The sequence below is a fragment of the Molothrus ater genome, chromosome 1 (assembly GCF_012460135.2).
Source record: "Molothrus ater isolate BHLD 08-10-18 breed brown headed cowbird chromosome 1, BPBGC_Mater_1.1, whole genome shotgun sequence".
In the NCBI taxonomy this organism is placed as follows: Eukaryota; Metazoa; Chordata; class Aves; order Passeriformes; family Icteridae; genus Molothrus; species Molothrus ater.
Window position 1 is genome coordinate 46208870 of NC_050478.2, and position 24577 is coordinate 46233446.

The 24577-nt window shown below is 35.6% G+C and overlaps 1 protein-coding gene across 1 annotated transcript in view; it reads left to right on the forward strand.

The window, feature by feature from the left end:
* LARS2 (leucyl-tRNA synthetase 2, mitochondrial) overlaps positions 1 to 24577 on the forward strand; it is an 82726-nt gene that overhangs the window by 25971 nt on the left and 32178 nt on the right. Inside the window, exons 7-12 of the mRNA XM_036406762.1 lie at positions 2379 to 2522; positions 13688 to 13795; positions 15403 to 15562; positions 18701 to 18805; positions 21479 to 21594; positions 22614 to 22897. Of these exons, the coding sequence (XP_036262655.1) occupies positions 2379 to 2522; positions 13688 to 13795; positions 15403 to 15562; positions 18701 to 18805; positions 21479 to 21594; positions 22614 to 22897 (917 nt within the window). The remainder of the gene's footprint in view (positions 1 to 2378; positions 2523 to 13687; positions 13796 to 15402; positions 15563 to 18700; positions 18806 to 21478; positions 21595 to 22613; positions 22898 to 24577) is intronic.

The following is a 24577-nucleotide window of genomic DNA, read 5'->3' on the forward strand; positions in this document are numbered from 1 at the left end:
TCAGGATGTCCAGGAGCTGCAATTATGGAGGATTAACAATGTCTGCCTGAGTGCTGCAGCATCCAGAGAGGGCACCTTTATTCATTGCAGCAAAATTGTCCCTTTTTCCTGCAGTACTCACCTAGTCAATGTACTGTGGAGGTTATTGACCTGGCCAGGTGTGAGTGCCTCACTGAGGTTAATACCTGCCCTGACTCTGCTACTTTGATCAGATACCTGTAATCCATAGTGGACCCAGAGACAGCAAGCCTGGAGATAGATACTCACACGTAGCAGAGCTGAAGTTAGACAAGATGAATCCTGCCTTAAAAGCACATGGTCTGCATTGGCATAGTGAGGAGAGCGAGATAATTGGAGTGCTCTGAACACTCCTGCTCTCTGCTTTCTTTGTGTAGGTGACTTTGAGCAGCTTCCTGGGGTCATAGTTTCAGAGGCTGTCATTGTCAAGAAGTTGCCTTTGTGAGGTACAAGCAGGAACTAAAAATTTCATTTATTAGCCAGGTTCTAGATACTGTCAAAAGTCTGTGTGAGATGGAAGGAATGTAACTTAAAAAATACAAAGACCTTTCCACTAACCATTTCTTAAATGCACATTTGCTTTATATTTTGCAGGATTTATTTATATATAGCCTCATGAGTTGTAACAGGAGGATTTGTTATGCTAAATAGTTACGTAATCATTTCAGTTATCTTCCAAAATTTTCACCATAAATTTGGTATGTTATGATCAAAATAGAAATGGAATTTTTTCTCAACCTAGAGTCACAGCCAGTTTAATACAAGCTTATGCTAATACCACTTTATGCAACTGGAATTTTATTACTTCCCAATATTGTCTGATTTATCTCTCTTTAGGTGTAACTTTGTGTGGCATTTTTTCAGAACTTTATAAATTAAAAGATCATACTTTAGAGCCATATTCATAATGTGTTATATTATTACTGAAGAAGCTGTATTTTCTGGAATTCTGGAAAATACATTTGTAATAGTGGAATATATTGATTTCTTTTAATTCCACAATGAATTTTCATAAGCCTTTTATAAAATCTGGTGTGGTATAATAATACCGCAGGTTGGTAACAGATAAAAGGCAAAAAGTAAAAAGTTTAAATTCAAGTCTGAATTTACAGAAGCTTCATTTGAAGGCAAGTTTCAATTTATCAATGAATAACATTCATTCATTTAATGATAATAATTTTTGTATAAATCAGTATAGCCAGGCTTTGTGCTCACACAGTTGTGAGCAGTATTTCTAAGCAAGAGGATCCCTGTGTCTTTCTTTTAGATCTCCTCATTATAACATTTGTAAAGTGGTTGTGGTATTTACTATTTGTAAGAATATGTAGCATATTTAAAATGAAGCAACATTGGGTGTTTGGAAACTGGTCAGAAGGTGATCAGTGATAGATAAAATGTAAAGTACAATGTGAGTGCAGTTACTAATTTTTGATTGAGATACAAGACCTCCCCATACCCAAAGAAGTAATTCAAATTTTTTTAAAATGTTTAATGTATTAGATCTCTATGGAACTGTAGCTGCTGTTTTTCAGTCAGACCGATTTAGCTTAAATACTAAATAACATTCAATATCATAGATTACTCTATTGCTCTGATTATATTTTTTTCTTTCTGTTCATTTTTTTGAGTCAATGTATAGCATTTTATGCCACTTTTGGATAGGATTCTTTTGTGATCTTAGATCCTTTTTGATAAGTGACCAGTTAAATTGTTCAGCACTAGGGAGGCTGAGTTTGATTTTTGCTTCTTTTCCAGTATGTTATGTCTTGTATTTCAGTTGACTCAAAAGCTCAAAATACAAGGCTGGTGGAGTTGAACACCAACATTAATTACACTTTACAGATTTTCACTTAATGCATTTGTATTGACAGGAGTTGCATACAGATAATATCAACTCTTTCACTTAAAATATAGTTGACCACTGTAATATTTCCTTGAGTTTCTATCCTCTTGAGTTGGACATCCTTGTCTACTCATCCCCCTCAGTCTGACTCAACACTTTTGGATTAGTAGTGAAGAATTTTTAAGCATCAGACTATTTTATCTGAAGTGTAGTCAAGTTGGAACACTTATTATATATTACAGCCAAGCAGTCAAGTACCAGTCTATCCTGCTAGCATGATCAGTCTAGACAAATCTTGCCAACTGCATTTTTGGGTCTTTTGAATTCTGAGAAGATAAATGTTCAAAACTTTTCCAGCTGAGTCCATGTTGCTGATTCAAATGGATGTTTTAAAAATATAGAAGACTCAGGCAAACTTTCAAGGTGTGCCTCTGGATAATGCATTTGGCATCTGTAAAGTAAAACTGGTTTTTAACTAGCTGCTGAAATTGTTCTTTCTTCCTGCAACTTTTTTTAGGCCTTGGTTAACTGGGATCCAGTGGATCAGACTGTTCTAGCTAATGAGCAGGTGGATGACAATGGTTGCTCTTGGCGTTCAGGAGCAAAAGTGGAGCAGAAATACCTCAAACAGTGGTTTATCAAGACAACTGCTTATGCAAAGGTATGAGAATACAGTTTTTGGAAATTATGGTAGCACTTTGAAGAGGAGACTTTTTGTTCAGAAATATTAAGCTGAATGTGGTCCTTTATAGATACACGTTTGAATAATATATAATTGCATAATAATATCCCTGTGTATGTGTGTATATTAAAATTATTACCCCTGAAGTTCTTCTGTTCACCTCTTTAAGAATTGTAGGTAACTGGTGTGGGATTAAGTTTTGAAGAAATCAAAAGGCATAAATTAGAAGTGAATTACTGAGTTCTGCATTTGCACATTAGCATCTGTATTCACCATCAAGTGCTTTTCTGCATATTTTGAGTGTAGAGCTGTGCAAAACTTGTTTGCTGACTTGTGGGCATTTTATAAGCAATGGAGTACAGCCTGTTACCTAGCATTCAGTTCTACCTGTGTCTGTACCATAGTTCTTTATGTTTAACTGCTTTTTATTGAAGATTCATCTCAACCTTCTACTTCACTTCATACTCTTTTTGATAATCTGTTATTTTAAAAATGTTTTCAAGTTATTTAAACATCCTTTTTTTCTTATAAGCTCCAGTTTTGATTGTGCTGGGACAATGTAGATTCCATACTTCAGAATTCAGAACAAAAGTTTTGGCTTTATGCTCTCTGAGATGAAAGTGTCCACTTCCTGTCATGTCTAGGTGAAGTTTTTATTCCCTCTGAGTGTTCTGTGTGTATTGAGACTTCAAGTACAGATTGAGAAAGTTGCTCCCAAGAAAATATTAAACATTTGTCTTTGATCCTTTTGCCAAGTCTCAGATTCAAGAAGCCAAATTTCCACTATTATCCAAGGAGAAGAAGTCTGTGTCTCTCTCTAGATCTGTTCATAACAAAGAGAAAAGCTTTAGATATCCTGCCTGATGCTTTGGTTCTTCATACACAGAGAGGTGCTTGAGATACATGTTTTTTGATTGTGCTGCCTGTTCTGGCAGTAAGGAGGGAACATTTGCAATAGCTGAAGGAAAAATGGAGCATGTCTGCAGCATCACAAAATAAGCACAATGTTCTGAGTTTTTTTTTCCTCAGTTCCTTTGTCACCAGATTTCATTATGACCATTGTGATATTTTAGGCTGTGCCCCAACTCAATGATTCCCCCCGTTTGAGGCTGGAGCTCCATAAGAGTTTCTGTCTCTACTGTTATTTCTTTTGTCTATTGTCTCTGTACAGGTTGTAGGAAGCAATGACTCGTATTTCTGGTCTGTATCCATGCTGGTACCCAATCACTTATATCCCTTTAAAAAGGGTGAATCAGCCATAAATTTTTACTCATCAGACTGAGGAGCTTTTCAATAACCTTGAAAACACCCTTGGTTTATGGGATTATTGCCTCTTGCTCAATATCCACCCTCTGCTAGGTTGATTATAGGATTTATCTTTTGTATTTAGTCTCTTACCTGAGAAATGCTGTTACAGGAAATGCACAATCTCTTGGGCAGATCACGTCTCCATCATGTCATTCCCCAGTAAGCACGCTTATCTTATGATAAGAAGGAACTTTTGCCTCCACAACATTCCCTCATCTTCCCCCCTCAGCACACTGCCATCTTCCCTACCTACATGAGGGGCAAATGTGCAGGTGATCTTTTGTTCTTGAACATCTTAGTGACATGAATAAGAGCTGCTTCTGCTTTTCATTTCAGGAAGACCATTTGTATCAACTCCTACAAAACCTTAAAACATTGCTGCAAAGGACAGTTGAGTACTCTACATATTTCTGTGAAGGTTTCCCAAAATTTTGTTCTGTTTGTGATTGATATTCATAGGGTCTGTGCTAGCTGATACAACCAGATCAGTGAATGATGCCATGCTGCTTCCAGCTGAAGTACTTTGGCAAGCATTACCTACATGTTCTCCCACTTCTTGTACAGTGACAGATGCTACCAAGAATCAGCAGGTGGTTTGGATTTTCCTTTTTACTCACCCTCCACTCACTCCTATTTTTGTTGCTGGGGTTCTTTTTAAACAGTCTCACTCTGCTTCTTTTGGCAAGGCTTTTAAACATTTGGTTGTAGAGGGGGAAAAATAACTTCCCCCCCACCTTGAAATAAGAATAGCAGATTACCAGGCTCTGTTCTATGAAGTCCAATATCTGATAGTCGATAGATTTCATGCTTGGAAGATTAAGACAAATAAAGTCCCTATTTTTGGTAATTTTTTTCTTTCAAGTTGCAGAAGACTAGATAATATAGCATGTTGTGGTTTATTTTCTGAAGAAGACTGTTTTGGCCATACAACTCTGAACAGCCCATGAACTGCAAGCCACAGCTGAAAACAGTCCACTGGAGGGAAGCTGGATCTGAGCTAATAGTGGCCAAGTATTTCAGTCTCTTAGAAACTCTTTGCACACACTGACATAATAATCAGGAAGCTTCACATTAGCATTTTGACAGGAGCCAAATTACAGATCTGAAATGCTACAACTTTGGCTTCTCTTTCTGAATAATTTGACTAGTTATCCTCAAAACATCCTTGCACACATTTCTTCATTCGTTATGGTAGTCGTGCCAGTACTTCCCCAGGAGTGGTAAAACCCATGAATCCTTCCTCCCAAGTCTGTTTCTTTTGTCCCCTTTATCTTTGGAATCAGGCTGTTGACAGTTCATCTGAATCCACGTTTTCCTGCATTGTTGAACACCCTGGTTACAGTAATCACTCTTCCTAGCCTATTCCTCAAACCTTCTTCCCCACCTCTTTTCAAAAGCTCTTTGCCAGGAGAATGGGCTTTATTGAGAGGGAGACCTTCATTCACCTTCATCCTTTACAGAGCCTTTCCTCTTGGAGTGGAGGGTCCAGATTTCTAAGGAATTAGTCCTTATAGTGGAGGATAAAGACATCTCTTTAAGAAGCTAAAGATCTTTAACTGCTAATACGATTTCAGGATAATAACATGGGTGGTGATGATACCTTTACTTTGGCAAGGGGTATTATTTCATGTCTCATGATTTTGAACACACTTATTTCCATAAAGAGATTTTCCTGGCTTATGAAACCAGACCAGAAACACTACCAGTACAGCTTTGTTTTCCTGAAATTCTTTTCAGTTCCAAGACTTCAGATATTTGTGCCTCTAATGATAAATTAGTAAAGCAGTTTGGTTCTTTATGAATCTCACTTCCCTTTTTTGTCAGTTGTTTGGTAATTCATATGCCAGACTCCTGTAGAAGGGAAATAGGAGGGGACATTATAAAATAGGGAATTTCAAATGTGTGGTCAACTAGTTTTGCATTAGACACTAACAGAAATAGAAATTTGCCCTTCCAGAACTTGTCTGATCCTGAGTCCTTTATTCCCCATTTTTGAGTCAATTACCTGTTGAACATCTTTTGTCCAATTCATTTTTTTTAAATGTGTCCAGAAGGTTAAGACAAGATTATGTCAGGTTAGCATGGTCACAATCATTGTGATATGAAAATCTGTGTTTTCTGTCAGTATAGAGCAGCATTTAGGTCTTTGGTCTGTACTGCCAGAATTTGTATCCCAGCACACATGGCCCTTTATTTCCTCACAGCTTGGACAAGTTCACAGGCACAGAGCAGATTTAATCCTTCTTTGTGCAAGATGTTTTTCCTGGGTTTGGAAAAAGGTAGAGAGCTAAGTGGATCAGGCTTTCAGTGAGCTGTGTGACTAGATTTCTGCTATCCACTGAAGTTCCACTCTGTCTTATTTTGAAATCTAAAAATTGGAAGGCACTAAGAGTAACTTAATCCTTGCACCTTTTGGGGAAGACTTGTATTTTTTTTTCAATTGAGCTACTTTCAGACCTAGAGGGTTAGAATTCTATGTGTCTCGCTCACCTTTGTACAGTCAGGCCTTTATCTGGTTTTGGTGTATCATAGGGAAAACCATTTGATTCTGGTCACCTTTTTCTTGTGCCTTTAATGGTGACTTATATTTCTTCTGAAAAGTTTACAGAAATTCAAGATCAAATGTCAGAAGTATCACCTTCCATGCCCTTTTTCTGAAAAATGGCTTTCTGCAAATCTGTTTCCTATTCCTTCCCCAAAGTTATACCTGAGTTTTCTATAAATTGACATAGTGGGAAAGTATTTGGAAACAAAAAGCTTTATTTTTGTTAACTTGCTCCATTCCTATGTGGCTTAGAGGAAAATTTGACCAGTAATGTAGGCACTGTAAGTCTTTCCATAACCTTCTTTCATAGAAAAAGTTCCATTTGAAATACATTTAATTCATCTTCTAGCCCTTAATTCTTCATGCAAATTACCAGTTAGCAATAATGGCTCAATATGTATGGATACAACTTATTTTCTGCTTGTAGCATCCATAAATTATTTTGTTATAACTTTCAGCCTATTTATAGTGTATACTGATGATCTATTCTAGTCATCTGTGTTCCTCTCTTTTGCCCATTTATCATTTTATGTTTTCCTTGATATCTCAGAACCTTAATGGAAATAAAAACTAATCAGAGTAATCTTCATCTGCAGTGCCTACATTACTGGTCAAATGGCATCCAGGAGTTGCATGATTATTAGTGGTCTGTGAAGCTGGGTATTACAGGAATCAGTGCTTCATTCCTACACACACTGTTTTTCACATTTCTGTTGTGTTCAGAGCAATCATCTCCTGTGGACTTGCTTTGATTTTTTTTTTTTTTTTAGTAGTTACTGAACTAGCTCATATTCCTTTCTTGCAATAAAAATTGTAAACAGAGCAGTGTTGGCTCACGTGGCAATTTACCACTGGTAATGAGTTTTGTTCAAAGGGCAAAAATATTGACCATGCTTTTAATGCTTAGCAGAAAGCATTTTGCTTATGAAAAGTAATAAAGTAATTGTGACCCATTTTTTAAACTGTAAAGTACATGTGAAATAGTCTAGCAGCTTTTTTTGATTTTTAGAGAACATTTTAATTGTTATTTTTCTTTTGACACATTTCTTTGATAAAAGTATAATGCCTTAACTGATGGCATTATTATTCAAATTGTTGTCTGTGCATTTAAGATGTTTAAGATAAAACATTTAGTTGCTATGGTTACCCTGCTGAATTGGTAGGCAGATTCATTGGAAAAATCTGTCTGTAAATGTTAGTATTTTCTCTGTGTACCTGTAAATTGCTTTTATGGAGGTTTTTATATGTGGTCAGCTAAGTCCTCAAAACAAAATTGGCAAGGTTAGTCTTTTTATAGACGCTGTTCTTCCTAAATTAAATTTATACAATTCTTTTCCATATTTTACTGTATGAAATTCATTCAAATAGCTGGAAAATAATCTTTTCTCGAATAAAATGAAACAGAAGCAACTTTAAAACTTCAAGTTTTGCCTTAAATGATCTCCCCTTTTTGCACAGCAGTAGGGCGGTCTGTTTAATTCAAATAATGGAGAACATAACCAGCAGAATTCTACTGATGTAATTGACAGTTGCCATATAGATAAGTAGCACCCTTTCTTAGTTAAGTTTTTTTGTAAAGACATTTAGAGATAAACCCTTCTGATTTTCTGTGGGTATCAGGAATACAAATGTTGGGCATGATTCTGTGGAGGGAAAACAGCAAATGAACTACAACTCTTCTCCAGGTTTTCTCTGGCTTTCCACTGCATCTGACAGCCCTTTTTGTCTCATCTGAATAGATTTGGAATTATTTCATGTAATTGTGTTTTGCTTGATCTTTTTATTTTGTATTTTATTTCTGAGATCTTAAGCAGAATGGTAATGAAATGTAATGAGATTGAAGTACTGAATTTCAGGATATTAGGAGTCTTGGTAGCCCTTGGGATTTCATAGCAGGAGGTAATGTCTCATCACTGAGAACTGAAATGCTGGCTCTTTTTCATTCTTTATGTACGATTTGTTTTGATTCCCACACTTGGAGTCTAGCTCATAGTTGTCTTCTCCCAACAGAGCAGGCCTGATAAAGCTCAATTTGAAACTCTTCTTCTTGAGCCAGGCTGAGAGCTGTCTCCTGGACAGGGACCAAGAGCAGTGCTCTGCCAGCTTGCTGAGCACTTCATTCCTAAGAAATGGCCCCTGTTTTGTCAGTTTGGCTAGGCAGAAGGTTGTTTGTGGATATCCATACCAGGCTGGTCTTTTCACCCTGTTTTAAACACAGCATCTCATTTGATGGTACAGCAATGTACATTTAAGTTCCTGTTGGTATGAGGTTAACCAAAACAGTGCATACTTAATACTGTTAAAAATGATAACAAATGTTTTGAAGAGCTTTTCTATTTATGGATTTAGTTACTCATCACAAATATATACTTCATTATTTCAGAAAGGGAGTATCTTCTCTTTGGAAATTTAAGCAAGGAACAGCTCTGAAGAGCAAATCTGGAGAATAATTCTGGATTTACTTTTTGCTTTTAAGGAAACATTTATTTGCCTCAGCTCTGTGTAATCTCACCAGAGGTGTTGGTTGCCCATAAATTGTAGGTAAGGAAATGGGAAAACTGCTGACAGTTCAGACATTTATGAGAAAGAATTTTCAGTATACGCAGTGTCTGTGTTATTGCTCCTCTTTAATGTATGTTTTCAGTATTCTTCACACATGGGAAATAAAAGTCAAGAGTGACCTACAATAGTACAGACAGAAACTACTGTCTGAAGGAGAAGAAGAATAGTAAAACAAGAAGATATTAAATACCAGCAGAAGCTGTGCCATATAATCACAGTTGGAACAGTGCAATAGAGTGCAAAATAAAACAGTGGGCAGCCTAGCTTTAATTTCTTGTACTTTAATATATGTTAATATATTAAGTTGTATTAAATGATTTTGTGTAATCTTTAGTTTACATTTGGTTGCTCTTTTGGGAGTTTGATCAAATGAAGTAAAGAATTTCATTTTAATCCAAGCAGAGCTTGGATATTTATTTGACTCTTCCTCAGAAGCAAAGCTTTTAAATTTATTGTAATTTAGTAGAATGCAATTTTATTTTGCTAATTGAATTCTTCTGAAATGCAACCTTTTGTTGAAGTTTTTATTCTGATCTTCTTGTTGCCTTGCAGATCTGTCAAACTTCATTGAAGTGTCTTCATTTAAAAAAAGAGTATACATTTGATTACATAGCTTATATTTAGATTTTCCACTTTATTTCATGTACTGTCATAGAGGAGTTAAATTACTCTCACTAGATATGAAATTAGTCGCAGGTATTGATCTACTAAAACTTTTAGTTCATGAAGTCAGAGAGTGAATTTTTTAGGGGTTCAGCAGAATCTTTCTTTGAACTAAAACAAGAGGACTTTTGGAGTTGAGATGCTCTTGGGAAATTGTAAAGCACTTATGTTCTTGGATTTTCTGGATCTTTTTTGCCTTAAAATTACTTAACTGAAGTTCTGTTTCTGTCATAATCCTCAGCAGAATAAACAGCTGGAAATGTGAGACCAGTTTTTCACATACAATGTGTTACTTCTAGTTTTAGGCTTGGTCATCATTGTCTTTGATGAATTTTCAGCAAACTCGTCTTGATTTAGTTACTCTCTGATCATCTGAGGTAGTTGACTTTCATCTTCTGGCTGTGCCAGGATTTTCTGCATGTTCTGAAAGAGTAAAAATGTCCGTGAAACATTGGTTTATCCTCAATCTCCAGCTTCTTCAGGTGTAAGAGCCTTTAAATCATTCTCATCCCTGAACACAACTTTGATTTCTTTAGCTTTTCCTGAGTCTGTCTATCTTTAGATCTGAAAGACTGCCAAAATGTATTTATGCTATTCCTTGATTTATGTTTAATTAAGATGGGAGTAATTTCTCCTGTAATTAGATGTTTGCATTTGAAGTTTTCTTGTCTCTTTCTGAGTAATGAGAAATGAAAGCAGAAATACTCTGCTACCTAATGTTTCCAAATTTCTCACTATTATCATCAGAAATTTGAAAACTGTGTTTATTTGGTAATCTTATCACTCTCTGCTTACTGGACTGAAATGCTGCTGTTGTTCTTTGTCCCCTGCTGACTCCAACATGGTTTTACTTTTGTTTATTTGCCTGTGTGCTGGGAGTCTTCTTGCTGATTGTCTTCTCTGTGTTAACAAATCAAGTTAACAAATTTGTGGCAGAAATAATAAGAAGTTATATACACATTTTTTAAGATCAGCTTTTTTTTTTTAATGGAAATTATCAGTAATTACAGAATTATGAAATGTTAAGTTGTTGGAATGAACCTTAAAGATCCTCTAGTCCCAATCCCCTTTGCCATGGGCAGGCACACCTCCTATGCATATTTGAATTTTGGATGTACAAGTGCATTCATGTGTGTAAGAACTGATGTATCTCTGCTTTCCTGCTAGTGAGTACGCTAGATAATTTACTGTTCAGAAACACTTACTAACATGCTAGCAGTGTGCATATTCTGTATTATTTGCCTTTGTACACCAGATAAATTGTTTATGGTTTGCATGTTCATTTTCTCCTTCACCTGCTGTTCATAGGTTTGACAAGAAACCTAAGGAGTTTGTTGAGTACAAAGAACTGGGAATCATAATTCCATTTTGAACATTTTTGAAGTGTTTTTGTTGGCTTGGGTTTTTTGTTTCCAATCACACTAAACTGTTTATGTATAAATTAAGTTATAAATGGTTTATGTTTGCAAACCCTGCTAGGCTTCACCATCATGCAGAGTAAGCTTAGTTATCTTCATTCACATGAAGTAAAGTTGGCTCTTCCTGTATTTAGTTGCAAGAAGTAATTGCATTATCAGTACAAGAACTGGGTTAAGTCATACTGTAGCTTCTAATAAGGCCAATGAATTACAGTAAAATCATTATCACACTGGTATTGACAATCTTGGTGTATGAATACTGCAGTGAACAAATATCTAGGAAGCTTTGCTGGCAAGCAGTTACAGACTGTACAGTTTCAGTAGAACACATGCACAATTAGCTGCTTGTTGCAGCAAAATGTGATGTAGATTAGAAAGAATATCTAATGTGAACAGCCAGTTCTGTGTGTACTGACACAATTTCATTCTTTCTAAAATGCATAAGGTTCTTACAAAGAATGTATCTAAGTATTGTGTGTATGTATAGAGATATACATACATAGTATAGATATATATATATATATATCTCTCCAATTATTTATTTTTCTTTCGTAATTATATAAGTACATAGATTGATCATGGTAGATAAAACTTAGTTGTTTCTGGAACGGTGCAATTAATGAGAATACTCCAATCTTTGAATTCTCTGTGATATAGCATGCTTGCAATTGTCAAAACTGATTAAAGATATAGTGTAATAAAAACCTCTCCAAAAGCCTAACATTCTTTTATTTATAAATCATCAATAAATTGGTTTGATTCTTAAAGTTGTAGAAAGCAATAAAAATCCCAAGTGGTGGTGTACTATTATGGTTTACAAAGGACATGGCTTTTGTTATATTTTGAATGACAGATATACAGCAGAGCAGTAACTAAAAAAGTAATTCTTACAGTAACTTTTCTGCATCTCACTTTGAAATTAGTTAAGTATGTCATTAAAACAGAACTTGAAATGCATTCTTGGAGAAGAATTAAGTGTGCATTCACTAATTATCCACCTACCTACTGTTTGGTTTGAATAGCACATAGGAGCTACTGTCCATCCTTGTAGATTGTTAGTAATTACTGAGATAATAAAGAGCTTGCACATTTGATGTTGAGAGTCACAGCTGAAGGAGAAATTATTCAACATGTTGCCTTATTCTTAGATTTTAACTGTAATTGTTCAGCATATTCACCATCTGTCCAAATGACTCATGCCTCTGGCTGTACTTCTGCCAAGGTAAAGATTTTGGACAGTCACAGTATTCATAACAAAAATGTGAAGTGTTATGAAGTGAAAAATGAGATGAACTTTAAGTTATCTGTCTTCTTTACATTGTTAGAGATGCCATTTATTAAAATCATGCTGTTCAAACGTTTTAGACAAATACTAGTTGATTTGAAATAGACTTTTATGCTTCCATTCCACACATCAGAAGCACATAAATACATAGATTTATCTCTTGTTGAGTGCAAATATACATAGAAGTTACAAGTTGGCTGTTGGACATTATAGCTAGTAAAGGAGGCAACACTGAATTTCTTCATTGCTGCATAGTATAGAACCATTTAGGTTGGAAAAAACCCTTGAGATCCTCAAGTGCAGCCGTTAAGCCAGCACTGCCAAGTCCATCAGTACACCCTGTCCCTAAGCATGTTCCACATCTGTGGGTCTTCTAAATACCTCCAGAGATGATGACTCAAGCACTTCCTTGGACAGTCTGTTCCAAGTGTTTGACAGCCCTTTCCATGGTGAATTTTTTTTCTAGTATCCTCCCCTGGAGCAACTTGAGACCATTTCCTGTGGTCCCATCATTTGTTACCTGTGGGAAGAAACTGACCCCCACTTCACTATAGACTCCTTTTGGGCATTTATGGAACGATAAGGTCCTCCCTGAGCCCCCTTTTATCCAGGCTAAACATTCCAGGTGAATTGGCTACTCCTCATAAGACTTGCTCTGGACCCCCTTCCAGACCCAGCTTTGTTGCTGGTTGCTTATAAGAATTTTAATACTATAATATTATGTATTTTTTTATTTTAATACAGACCTTTGTTATTATGATTTAGTGTTGTTTTTGCAGGATGATACAACGTAAAGATCCCAATCAATTTTTCAGCCTGTTGTGCTTGGTAAAATATCGATACAAAATATGAAAAAATAGATAGCTAGAAACTATCATGCTATTTTAAGCCAGAGCTTGAAAATTTTAGGACATGTTAACACCTTTTGTCTGATTGCAATCTCTAGGCTATTGTCTAAAACAACTAATACAAATGTAGGCTTCATATCTGCAAGCACATCTGTTAAGTCTTGTTCAGCTCAGTAGGTCACCTACACTTCCCAGAAGTTAAAACCACTGGGAATATTTTCTGTGTTTGTTTTCATCTAAGTTTTTCATTCCTGTATCTTCAGTCTAATCCATTCAAAAGAAAGGCCACTTTTAATAACAAGAGGGTCTCTGTTGGCAGTGCCATCCCTCTGGCTTGTACCGTGTTAGTTCTAGTCTCAGAGAGATTAATTTGAGGTAGCAGCAATATAAAACCACCTCTTCCAATGTTTTTACCAGTACCTTGCCATTTTGCTGTTAGTTATAATTAAACCCATAGTATTAACTCATATGTTTACAAAAGCTGAATGTCCTCATTCTTTCTTTTGTTGCTTAAGGCCATGTTTGATGCTTTATCTGATCTCCCTGAGTGGTATGGCATTAAAGAAATGCAAGCAAATTGGATAGGGGACTGCACTGGGTGCTCTCTTGACTTCTTGCTAAAGGTAAGTCAGAAATTTCACTTGCTGCTCTCTTGGTTGGGCTAACTGCCACCACTGAAATGTGTGATGGGAATGGATTCCCAGATCTTAAAAGCTTGAAACCTCCTAAAAAAGATTATTATTATATTCATGCACAGACCAGCACAGATTCCTGGAGAACAGCACTTGAGGGTTGCAGAGATACTCCCTGCTATCCTCCTTAGGAAAGGGTTTGTGTGTTCAAGTGGCTGTGTATATTTATGCCAAAATACATGCCACCTAATTAGCTTCCCTAAAAGCCACAACATTTAAATGCCAGGTGCACTGTCAAGTGGCACTGCACATGTCAGCTAGGGTCTAGCTGGGCATTTGCTTTTCTCTGCATGGGACTTTCTTTGCCAGACCCAGGCTGACCTCAGGCAAACTGCTCTGCTTACATTTGTCCATTATTTCACTTACTATTTCCCATAATTAAAATAATGGAAACCACACCATTAGGTAGTGATGGAGCTACAGAGAAGTCTAGATAGAAAGAAAGGAGAGGAAGGAAAAGGAAACCTGAAAAAAAAAATTATCATTATCTGCAGAAGGGCTTCAGATTTCCCTTTTTTTGTCAAGAGATGGGCAAGGCTCCATGAATATGGTAGTGACAGAAGACATTTTCACAGACTCTGATCAAATTTCAGCCCTTGTACTTTGAAGCTTTATTGTGATTATTTACTCTGGGCTAACATTCTAAAAGTGACTTCTCATTTTAAAGTACTGTAATTTTTCAGAACTTCAAATTGAGACAAATTAAACCTTTTAAATACCTCTGATTTGCACCCTGCTAAAAGATGCAGTACTTGTATTTGAATAAATAACTTGGTATTAAAGTTGTTTTTATCAATTGTTTCTGAAAATTTATATCAGTACTTATTATGGAAAAATCTCCTTCCAAGACCCCCATATACTCCACAGTTACTTGATCTAAGATATAAACCTTGTTGATGGTTCCAGATGGTAATTCTTTAAAAGTGTTTGAAGTTTACTATTTACATTTTATGTCCAATTGTTTGTTGTGCCACCTTTTATTATTTTATTTCTTTTTTATTTATTATTTATTTGTATTTTCTATTCTTTATTATTATCATTAATTATTATTTATTTCTATATTTTATTATTTATTTATTATTTATAATTTGCAGCATTTTCTTCATCAGAGAAGTATGGTGTAAAGTCATATTGTAGCTGAGAAAGTCCTAAATTCTTTTCAGAGGCAACATCTCCCTCCAGTTTCTTGGAAACAAGGCATGCATATTAAAAGTGAATAGAAGGATTCTGGGTGGCTTAGCCAGGGATTGAGTCTATCTCAGTAGCACAGTGCAATATTACATATGGGATTAGAATTATATTTTTATAGATATATTTGGATAAACTAAGGCAAGACTGTAAAGCAACTTTCTCAAGGCCTAAAAGTAAGTTTGTCAAGGTCTGATTCTGGAAAATTTCTATAGTGAGAATGTGTCTGGCTTTGCTATTTGGATCTGTGTATTTCTGTAGGGTGATGTAGTCTCGTTAGCTGTGTGAAAAGGAAGGGAAATCTATAAGCACCACTCTGCCAGTGGGAAATTTTTTCTGCTCTTTTTCAGGTGAATGGCAAAGTAACAGAAGAGAAACTAGCAGCTTACACCTATACACCTGAAGCCATTTATGGAGCTTCCCACTTATATATCTTACCAACTCACAGACTGCTGCATGGGAATAGCAGTCTCAAGGAAGTCTTTCAGAGGGAGTTCATCCCAGGGAAAGGTGGTATTTTTCTCATACTGCAATTTGTTGTAGAAGAGCAACAATTATAGAGAATGATCTTTAGAGAATGTGCATCAAGCTGAGCAGGAGCTGTTCCTGTTGAGAGCAAGCAGGCCTTTGATTCTCGCGATGTCGCACAGTGTCACATCAGCCTGTCCTGGCTTCAGATGTGGCAAGAGCAGCTATGCTGGAATTCTTCTTTTTATAATAGTTGTTACACTATATAAAAGCAATGGAACAGATTCTTGTTTCCTCATCCACCAGAAATGAATAGTCCAAATTTGACTGTGTCAGCCCATTGGAAAATCTCATGTCTATAAGGTATGTGTCATTAGCACAAAGACAGCAGAACTAATTCTTGCACCAGCAATGATTTCTTCCTGTCATAAGGACTCTAAAGAGGTCAATATATCACTAATTTTTTAGTTTATTAAAAAAAATTAAATAAAAAAAATCTGTGGTTTGATCACTAATACATAGCAAAGTGGATCACTGACAGATAGTAAAATAATACTCTACTATTCAGATCCATTGTCAGTACCAGACTCTAATGGAGTAAATTCAGAGTATCCCTAAGGCAGTTCATGGCAGTTGCACAGTCAACTGGTGATGCTTTAATTGTTAACTGCTTTCCTGAAGTCTCCAACCACCAATTCTGCCTGTATTTAGCATCCATGGTCTAGTATGTTTTTATTGTTTGGAAAACCTGGACATGACGAGTAAATACAATATGTTTTGTTTCTACTTCAGGCTAGTGTTCAATATTTTCTTTTTCCCTTACTGGTAAAGATAAGATTGTCTGAATAACATCTGATTTCAGCAGCATCTTGTGGTAAATTGTGTTGGTTGTACAGAACCTGCTTTTTTAAGTACTTATTTTCTACCTTAAAAAGTTTGCTTGCTAGTAGAAAGAAACATGGAGCCTGACTGTGTTGAGTACATAAAGCCCTTGTCTAAGAGGTGAGAAAAGCTCAGAGAATTTTGGAGAACAAATTTGTGGTTCTTGCAGTTGAACCAAATCAAAGCACTAACTGCACAAACACACATTCATGCATGTGCCTGTACCTTTGTTGGATCTTATGCTTTAAGCCAAACCACAAAAGTGCAAAATTTGCTTTTAATAAGGACAATGGTATATTTTTATATTGGTTTTTAAGTGGAAATACTTGCAAAAGCTTTTTTGTGTGTCTGTTAACAATAAGCTTAAAGCTTTTTTGGCTGAGTTAAATTAAGAAACTTGGGGTTGAAATAATGACAGCCAAAAGTCCTCAAAGAAGAGGCACAATTTCACATAACTTGCTATTGTATACTCCTGCTACTTGTGAATATACTTACAGACATTCTTCAGTTGAAATTAGCTGAGATTGGCATCTTACATATGAAAGGCCAAAAATGCCATTTAAATTAAAAAAAATTTTGGATGGCCTTATATAGACCCTATTTTCACATTAACCAAGACTTTTATAAAAAAATTCCTCAGTAACACTGAAATTTTAATTTCATTAAATGTAATTGTTTTCTATTCAATGGGCATAGTCTTGCAATTCTCTTGCTTCACTGTGTTCTCATTTAAATAATTAGGAGGGTATGTTTTTATGTTTTCTAGGCGAGAAAAAAGAGCAATTGTATAGCCGAGTAACTGAAAGCTCTAAAATCTTTAGTCTTGAAGTACATGTCTGTATTTTAGGCTACTATTATTTAAATAAATAGAACAACCAGTTGTCAAACATTCAATTTTAATTTTTTTTTTTGCCTAGAAAAATGTATGTTAATTCAGAATCTGGTAAGTCTAATGGTTTGGGCAGCAGGAGGTGCCTGAGATAAAGATTTGACCAATACGTTGTTCATTATCTCATTATAATACTCTGCATACATTGTCTTACACTTTGTACCTGTACCACTCTCTCTTTTTGGTTATGATGATAATGATGTGAGCAAATGAGCACAGGAAAGAGCACCTTCATTGAGTGCAGTTATTATTTTGGGTTCCAGCATAAAATGAAAATTATTGCTGGGTGGAAGAGAGAAGTTATTTTTAAGAGCAGTGTCCTGCCCACTCAGCTTCCTGCTCATGACGCTTGGTTAGTTGCTTTTAAAAAATGAAATTGTCTCTTTTGTACTTTTTTTAAACAGAGGAAAGCTGTGTGTGGTGGTTGGAATGTATAAATTTTCTTTATAATATGGATACCTCAGACCCCTAAAATTTGGAAAAGTAGTAATCAGAAATAAAATGTATCATTTGCGTTAAGAAGCGTGATGAGATGCAACAGCCCTGTTCTCAAAATTGCTGTTACTTTACTTCAAGCAGATTTTATGCATTGCAATGCAGCCTTCATAGCCTCAGCTTAGCTATGAAGAAAGGTGAAAGGAAGCTCTTAGCAGCCCATATTTTAATTATCATCAACTTAAGGGCACTGAAAAAGTTAGAAATAGGCCAAAATTGAGATCTGGTGTTCAAATCCTCAAAATTTGGAGTATTCAGGTTTGGATTTCTTCTTGCTGAGCCACCCAATATGCACATTGTACATCAATTTCAGTTTATTAGTCCTCACCCTTAATTCTTTCCTCTCCTGTTTCCCCTTAGTTGGACATGGGGTTCCTCATCTGGAATATGAATATGAATATCCTGTTTGGAAATCAGTAGGTTACTAAGGTGGCTTTTTAACCCAAGTTAGAAAAAAAGGATGTCATATGCTTTGTAGTTCTTCTGTAAGAAATTAAATCATAAGGATATATGCTCCCCTGCAGCTTTATCTGATTTTTGGTGGAATTTTATAGCATTGTATGCTAGTACATAATTCAGGGCTTAATAAAACCAGTTTGTACAACTTCGCAGCCGCCTGTATTTTGATCAAAGACTCAATTTTTTGTTACAATCCAAATCTTACTCTGTTTTTATAAAGGTGCTTGTTATAAGTATGTTTTCTAATCATTATGATTTATCAATCTGACGTACTGAGCATTTTAATACATCTGAGCTTTTTTGAAATATGAGTAGGTTTGTCGCTTTCTTTTTTAAAGAAAACTGTTACTTAAAATTCATGTAAGTTTAAGATAAACTGCATTGTAATGTTAAGTGATGTTCTTAGCATATCTTCTATTATATTTTACCTACCATATCATTACATTTGTTTTCAGACTCTCTTACTTCAGTGACAGCTGTGAATTTGCTTACCAAACAGGAGATTCCTGTAGTCATCTCAGCAAAAACCAATTTTGATAATTATCTTGATACTAAAATAGGTATGTGACATTAAATATTTAAGTGGAATAGTATGCTTTTCAGTTGCTGTATTGGAACACAAGATACTGGTGTAGTACATATTTGAACACAAGGAGGCTCTCTCTCCTGGATTTTGGATTTCTATTCTCCATTAGGGAAGAAGGAAGGGAAAAGGAGCTATGTGGAATCTATGTGGGTGAAGAGATTTACAGGATATTAAATGGAAATATTATAAAATTAGTGCATTTAATGAGCTAAGTTTGAGGATCTGCATATCTTAAGAAAATTGGTTACATACAACATATGTGTTTGGCTGTCTCTCACCATCCTTTATCAAAACAGAACTGTACCATTTTTGGCCTTTTTTTGTGTGTCTAAAGTTTACATAAATTATGTACATGCTTATAGAGAAATGCTTCAGGTGGTAAATGTATAAAACCTCCAACTTTGACTTTTATCTTGTAATATTTGTTTTGAGGCCAGTAAAATAGTTCAGGATAGGTAATAATTGTTTTGAGGTAGTCTTGGACAATTATCTTAGATCCTTTATCTCTCAAGGTAGCATTCCCATAATTTAAGGCACCTGATTTAGAGTTGAGGATGGATAAGTGGAGGGGGAGGGTGTTGCTAGAGGATGCTGAATCACCTGCAGTGACCTTCTGTTCTCAAAGTTGTCCTATGAAGCTCCTGTCTTACTCCTTTCCTGGACATGGAGCCTGGTCCCAAAACTGGGCAGCTAAGTATGTCCTCTTAGATAATATGATCGTCCTCATAAGTCTAAGTAGAAATTGGACTAAGTTTTAAAAACCATATCCATTTTAATCTGCACCCACCAAGCTCTTAGTTTACTCTTGTGCTTTGCCATGGACTCAGCTGCATTAAGAAGGCAATATTCTATGCCAGTCCTAAAGGGAAATAATTATGTCTTCTTCCCCTTTTCCAGTGCATTCCTTATCTCTTAACTCCTGTTGTTGCCTCACTATTGCTGATACTTCTTTCCTGTCCTGGGGCTGCTGCTTTCACTGCTGCCACTATTGGCTATTTTTGCACAACTGGACTGAATTAAACCAGCTGAATGTGCAAAAATGTCTTGGATGACCCTCACAGGGCTGATGGAAATTACCCATTTGGGCTGTATACCTTGCTTATAACATGCCCACATCTTACACTTTAGATTTGAATCTTGTTTTGACAAAAAAAGGTTTTCCTTATATTGGAGAAGCCAAATGACTGAGATACCTAATCTTAATTTTCCTTAAAATCTTCCAGATTGCTGGCACATACCTTGGCCTTATGTCTGCTGGAAAGAGCCCAGCTCTTCATGGGAAGCTGAGGGTGCCAGCTGTTGAGCTTTGCCAGTGTACATTAATAGCATCTCTTTCCAAAAGGAAGCAGACCAAAAAGTGGGAGCTGCTTTTTTCCATTTGTAGAGCATATTGTGAAGTCACCTGTTGCAGACTGCAGGGCTCTCTGACAAATTAAGATACAAACATTGTTCTTGAAATGGCAAGAGTGTACATCTGCTGGGAAGATAAAATAGCAATTTTGTGTTTTTCTAGTTAAGGAGGTACTTGTCACAGGGGAGTTTTGTTTGATTTTCTTTAGTCATCTGCTTCCAAACTTCCACATATTGGCAGAGTTAAAGTATAGCTGGCATTTCACTGCCTGAACTAAGACAATTGTTAAGCTGGTTTAGTTAATAATTCCAATGTGCTCAGCAAATATTTTGAGAACTTTTCTGTGTAGTTTTCACCAACTTAATGCTGACATTATCTTGTTGGAATAAGTTTCTTTGCCTTTTAAAGATGACAGTAATTGCAAAATGGTTCAAAATATTAATTAAATTATCATTGAAGGGGAAAAATATGCAGAAATATGTATCTCTGTGTAAATAATAAATCTGATAGTATCTTAATATTATTTCAGAATACATGTGATAATAAAACAAGCTAAGAAATTTCTTAACTCACTGTTAAACCCTCCAGAGGAGAATTAAAATGCATGACTGTCCCAAATAATAAAATGCAAAGGGAAAGAGAGCTTTGGGAGCCTTAAATAGTGCAAGTTGTGTAACTCATCTGAATAGCTGTAGGAAGTGTTCTCACTAGTTATAGTTTGAATAGCAAACTGATGTTATTTTAATAGTTTCCCTGAGTTTATAAACAAATCATGTCTTTCATAGTAAGTTAAAGGGATAGTAATGTTTGAGACTGTTGCATTATGGTGAAATTAGATGACTTCTAATTCTAATAATATTCTATTATTTCCTAATTCTATGAAATTAGACATAAATTAATATTGAAACAGGAAGACTGCTCTTTGTTGAGTCTTTGATTATCATATTAGCAAATAGAATTAAAATTTCTATTGTTTAAATATATTATATTTAGATAATATGGTTATATTGAAAATTCTATAATTCTATCCAAATTTTATGGCTTCATTTTTAGTTTTTTCAGAACCATCAAATTTTCAAACTTTTCTGAAAGAAGGACAGGACATTGATAAATGTTTGAATTACAGAGGACCTGAGAAATTACTGAGTTGTAATTATTGCTGGTTGAATTTCACTGCTTAAAGAATACAAAAACGTTTTTACTCTTCTTAAAGCATTTTCTTCAACTCTTCTAGGAAAATGTAAGTCATTATAAAGAGAGTGCCATAGAAATGAAATGGTTTTTCATCCCTTCTAGGAATTCCTAGTACTAGTGCAGAAGATGCTGCAGTAGCTAAAAATCTGGGCATTTCTTTCACTGAAGTCATTGAGACATTGCCAAATGGTTTGGAGAAGGTCATTAATTCTGCAGAGGTGGGTATACAAAGTATAAATATAAAAAAGTAAAAATATAAAAAAGTATGGATTTCTTTCCAGCTTACAGTAACAATGCAGACTAAATCTGTTTTCTCAAGAGTGCCAAAAACTTTGTATGATTAAAGGAATTGTTTGTTTGTTTGTTTGTTTGTTTGTTTGTTTGTTTGTTTGTTTGTTTGTTTTAAATCAAGCCAAGCTTATGCTATCAAATTTCTGGGAATAATTTAATGATGAAAGATGTTGGCCCTGCTGTAGCAATAAAATAATTTTTTTCCTTTTGTACAGGAGAGGAAGGTTGAACTTTCCTCTGTATTGGTTTCAGTTCTATAATGGAAACTGAATAATTTAACCAATGTTAAAAGTTAATCTTATTTCATAACCTCAATAGAATGTTACCCTAAACATGAACATGCTAATCTTTCTTCCACAAATTCATTGAAATGTGGCTTCAGCCTTTGTGGTATCATGGATCCCTCAAGAGACATAGGAATCTTGTCTTTAGATCTAGCTCTTGAAAATTTGTGTTTTAATAGCAGACACATTACTTCCCAGGTAGGGTTCAAGTGGTTCAAATGGATGTGAAAGCAAGAATAGAAAAACCTGAAATGAAGAGAGGAGAAGGAAAGCAGTTTTCATTTGCATTTCCTCAGTCTCTACCTTATGTTTGTGATAGAATTCTGAAAGTTTTGGCGTATAGCAACTGGTAAAGATATCAGCAGTAAAGTATGCAAATATCTGCCAATAATGGCTGAAGGGGTCTACATTACTCTTTCTCAGCCTTCTTCTATTCAGATCATCAAGAACATAATCCTTTAAGCAAGAAGGCTCAAATGAGCAGCTGGTATGTGAATAGTCTCTTGGATAGCAGGATGTTAACCTGCGGTAAGAGGGAAATTATTATTTTATTTGACTCTCAGAAAACTGACTGGTTTTGTTTGTTCTTGCACTTTCACTGACAGCACCTAAAATTTTTTCTTTCTTTTTCCACATCTCATTTTGTTTTCTTTTTCAATCAGATCACCGGCATGACTCGGCAAGAGGCTTTAAAAGCTATTACTCAGCAGGCCAAAAATAAAAGAATAGGTGGAGACCTAACGAGTGACAAATTGAGAGACTGGTTAATATCTCGACAGCGCTACTGGGGAACGCCCATCCCAATCATTCACTGCCCGGCATGCGGCACTGTCCCTGTGCCTTATGGGGACTTACCTGTGGTGCTGCCCAATGTCACCACCTTCACAGGAAAGGGAGCCTCACCTTTGGAGAGCGCCCCAGAATGGGTGAACTGTTCCTGTCCAAAGTAAGTCAGTGCTGTATTTGCTGGGAGAGATCACTTTGCACCTGCCTGTTTCTTGTGCGCTTTCCCAGAGTGTTGGCGAGTGACTGCTCTGAGACAGGATACTACTCCAAAATAATGTTTCGTTTGACCCAGCACAGGGATTTTTTTTCTTATACACTCTCTAAAACACCTTTTTTTTGCAACACTCAATGCCTGCTGCTGTTTTTTTATAAACAGGGATTTTTTTCTTTTACACTCTCTAAAACTTCTTTTTTTTTGCAACACTCAATGCCTACTGCTCTTTTTTCGTAAACAAGTTAAAACAAAACTCACTGGTTTTAAGTTAAAGGAGAGAAAAAAAGGAAAAACAGAATAATTTTCTGCGTTTTCCATTTCTTAACAGTATTTATCACTTCATTTATTACAGTTATTTTAATTGTCTTTCATCAGTGTTCATATAAAGCTTATAATGATTACTGAATTAGTCCTCTTGTTAAGGAAACTAACATTGTCTTTATTTTCTTGCAAAAGTCAACAATAAAGTCTTCCCTCAGCTATATCAGTCTTTATCATGAAGGTGTACCTTACGGATAGCATGTAATTCAGATTTGAAAGTAAATCCTGTTGTCACTGTAATCCTTTTTGTTTGTAGTCCATCTGTTCAAGAAAAAAAAAGAAAAAGAAAGAAAAAAGTCTAATTGATGTAGTGAGAGATAGGTTGTAAAAATCAGTTGTGTAATCTTGAGGACTGCATAGATACTCTGTACACTGAAGTTTGCCTATAGGTTCTGTGGGAGGAACTGGTAGAACATAAAGTATCTCTGAGAAGTTTTTCATCAGCAGTGCAATGCATTGCTGCTCTTAGTAGCCTGACCAAACTAATGTGAAGCATGTTGTCAGGCTGCCAGGTAGGGAAATCAGACATATAAATGGCAATAGGGCTCTCACTGATAATTCAGCAGATTTATAACATCTAATTTTTTTTTTTTAATATCAGCAGTTCCATGGTTCTCTGGCAACATGTATTTTAAACTTCGTTGATAACATGTAATTTTTTGTAAAACAGACCTTTACTCCCATGTTTCTGCATAGAAAATTTCCTCTCAGATGTGCCTATTGAAATTGCACATAGTAGTGTATTTTAAAGTGTGAAGCCTTACTGAATAAAATCCACAGGTTTAGTAAAACCCCCAGAAATGCCTTGGTCTACAATTCCTAATTTCAACTGAAAAATTTTCCTGTTGTCACTGAAAGTCACTATGTGCACTCTTGGCTTCCCCTACAACCTTAGTTAAAAATTATTTTGTTGTTTACCAGACAATAACACACTTTTGATGTATAGCAAATCCTTGTGGTTTCTGGATAGTTATTGTGGCTGCTCTGCATAGAAGTTAATCAAAGGCATTTATTTAGTTTGTTTCAGAAATAAAGTCACACAGGATTAGTTTCTTAGCCTAAAAGGTAGTAGCTTGCTGAAATTAACTTTTTAAATTCTCATCTTTGTCTTCCTAATTTTCACCTTTTTGACAGCTATCATCAGTATTGCTCATCCATGTCTGCTACAGTTTCAAATCATTTGAACTATTACTACTGTGTGGTCATCCTTGCCTTTTTGTTGCTCCAAGAAGTGACATCATCCCTTCCTTTAGTTCTTCTCTCCAGTAATAGGGTTTTTTATTAGTTTCATTTAATATCTGTAAT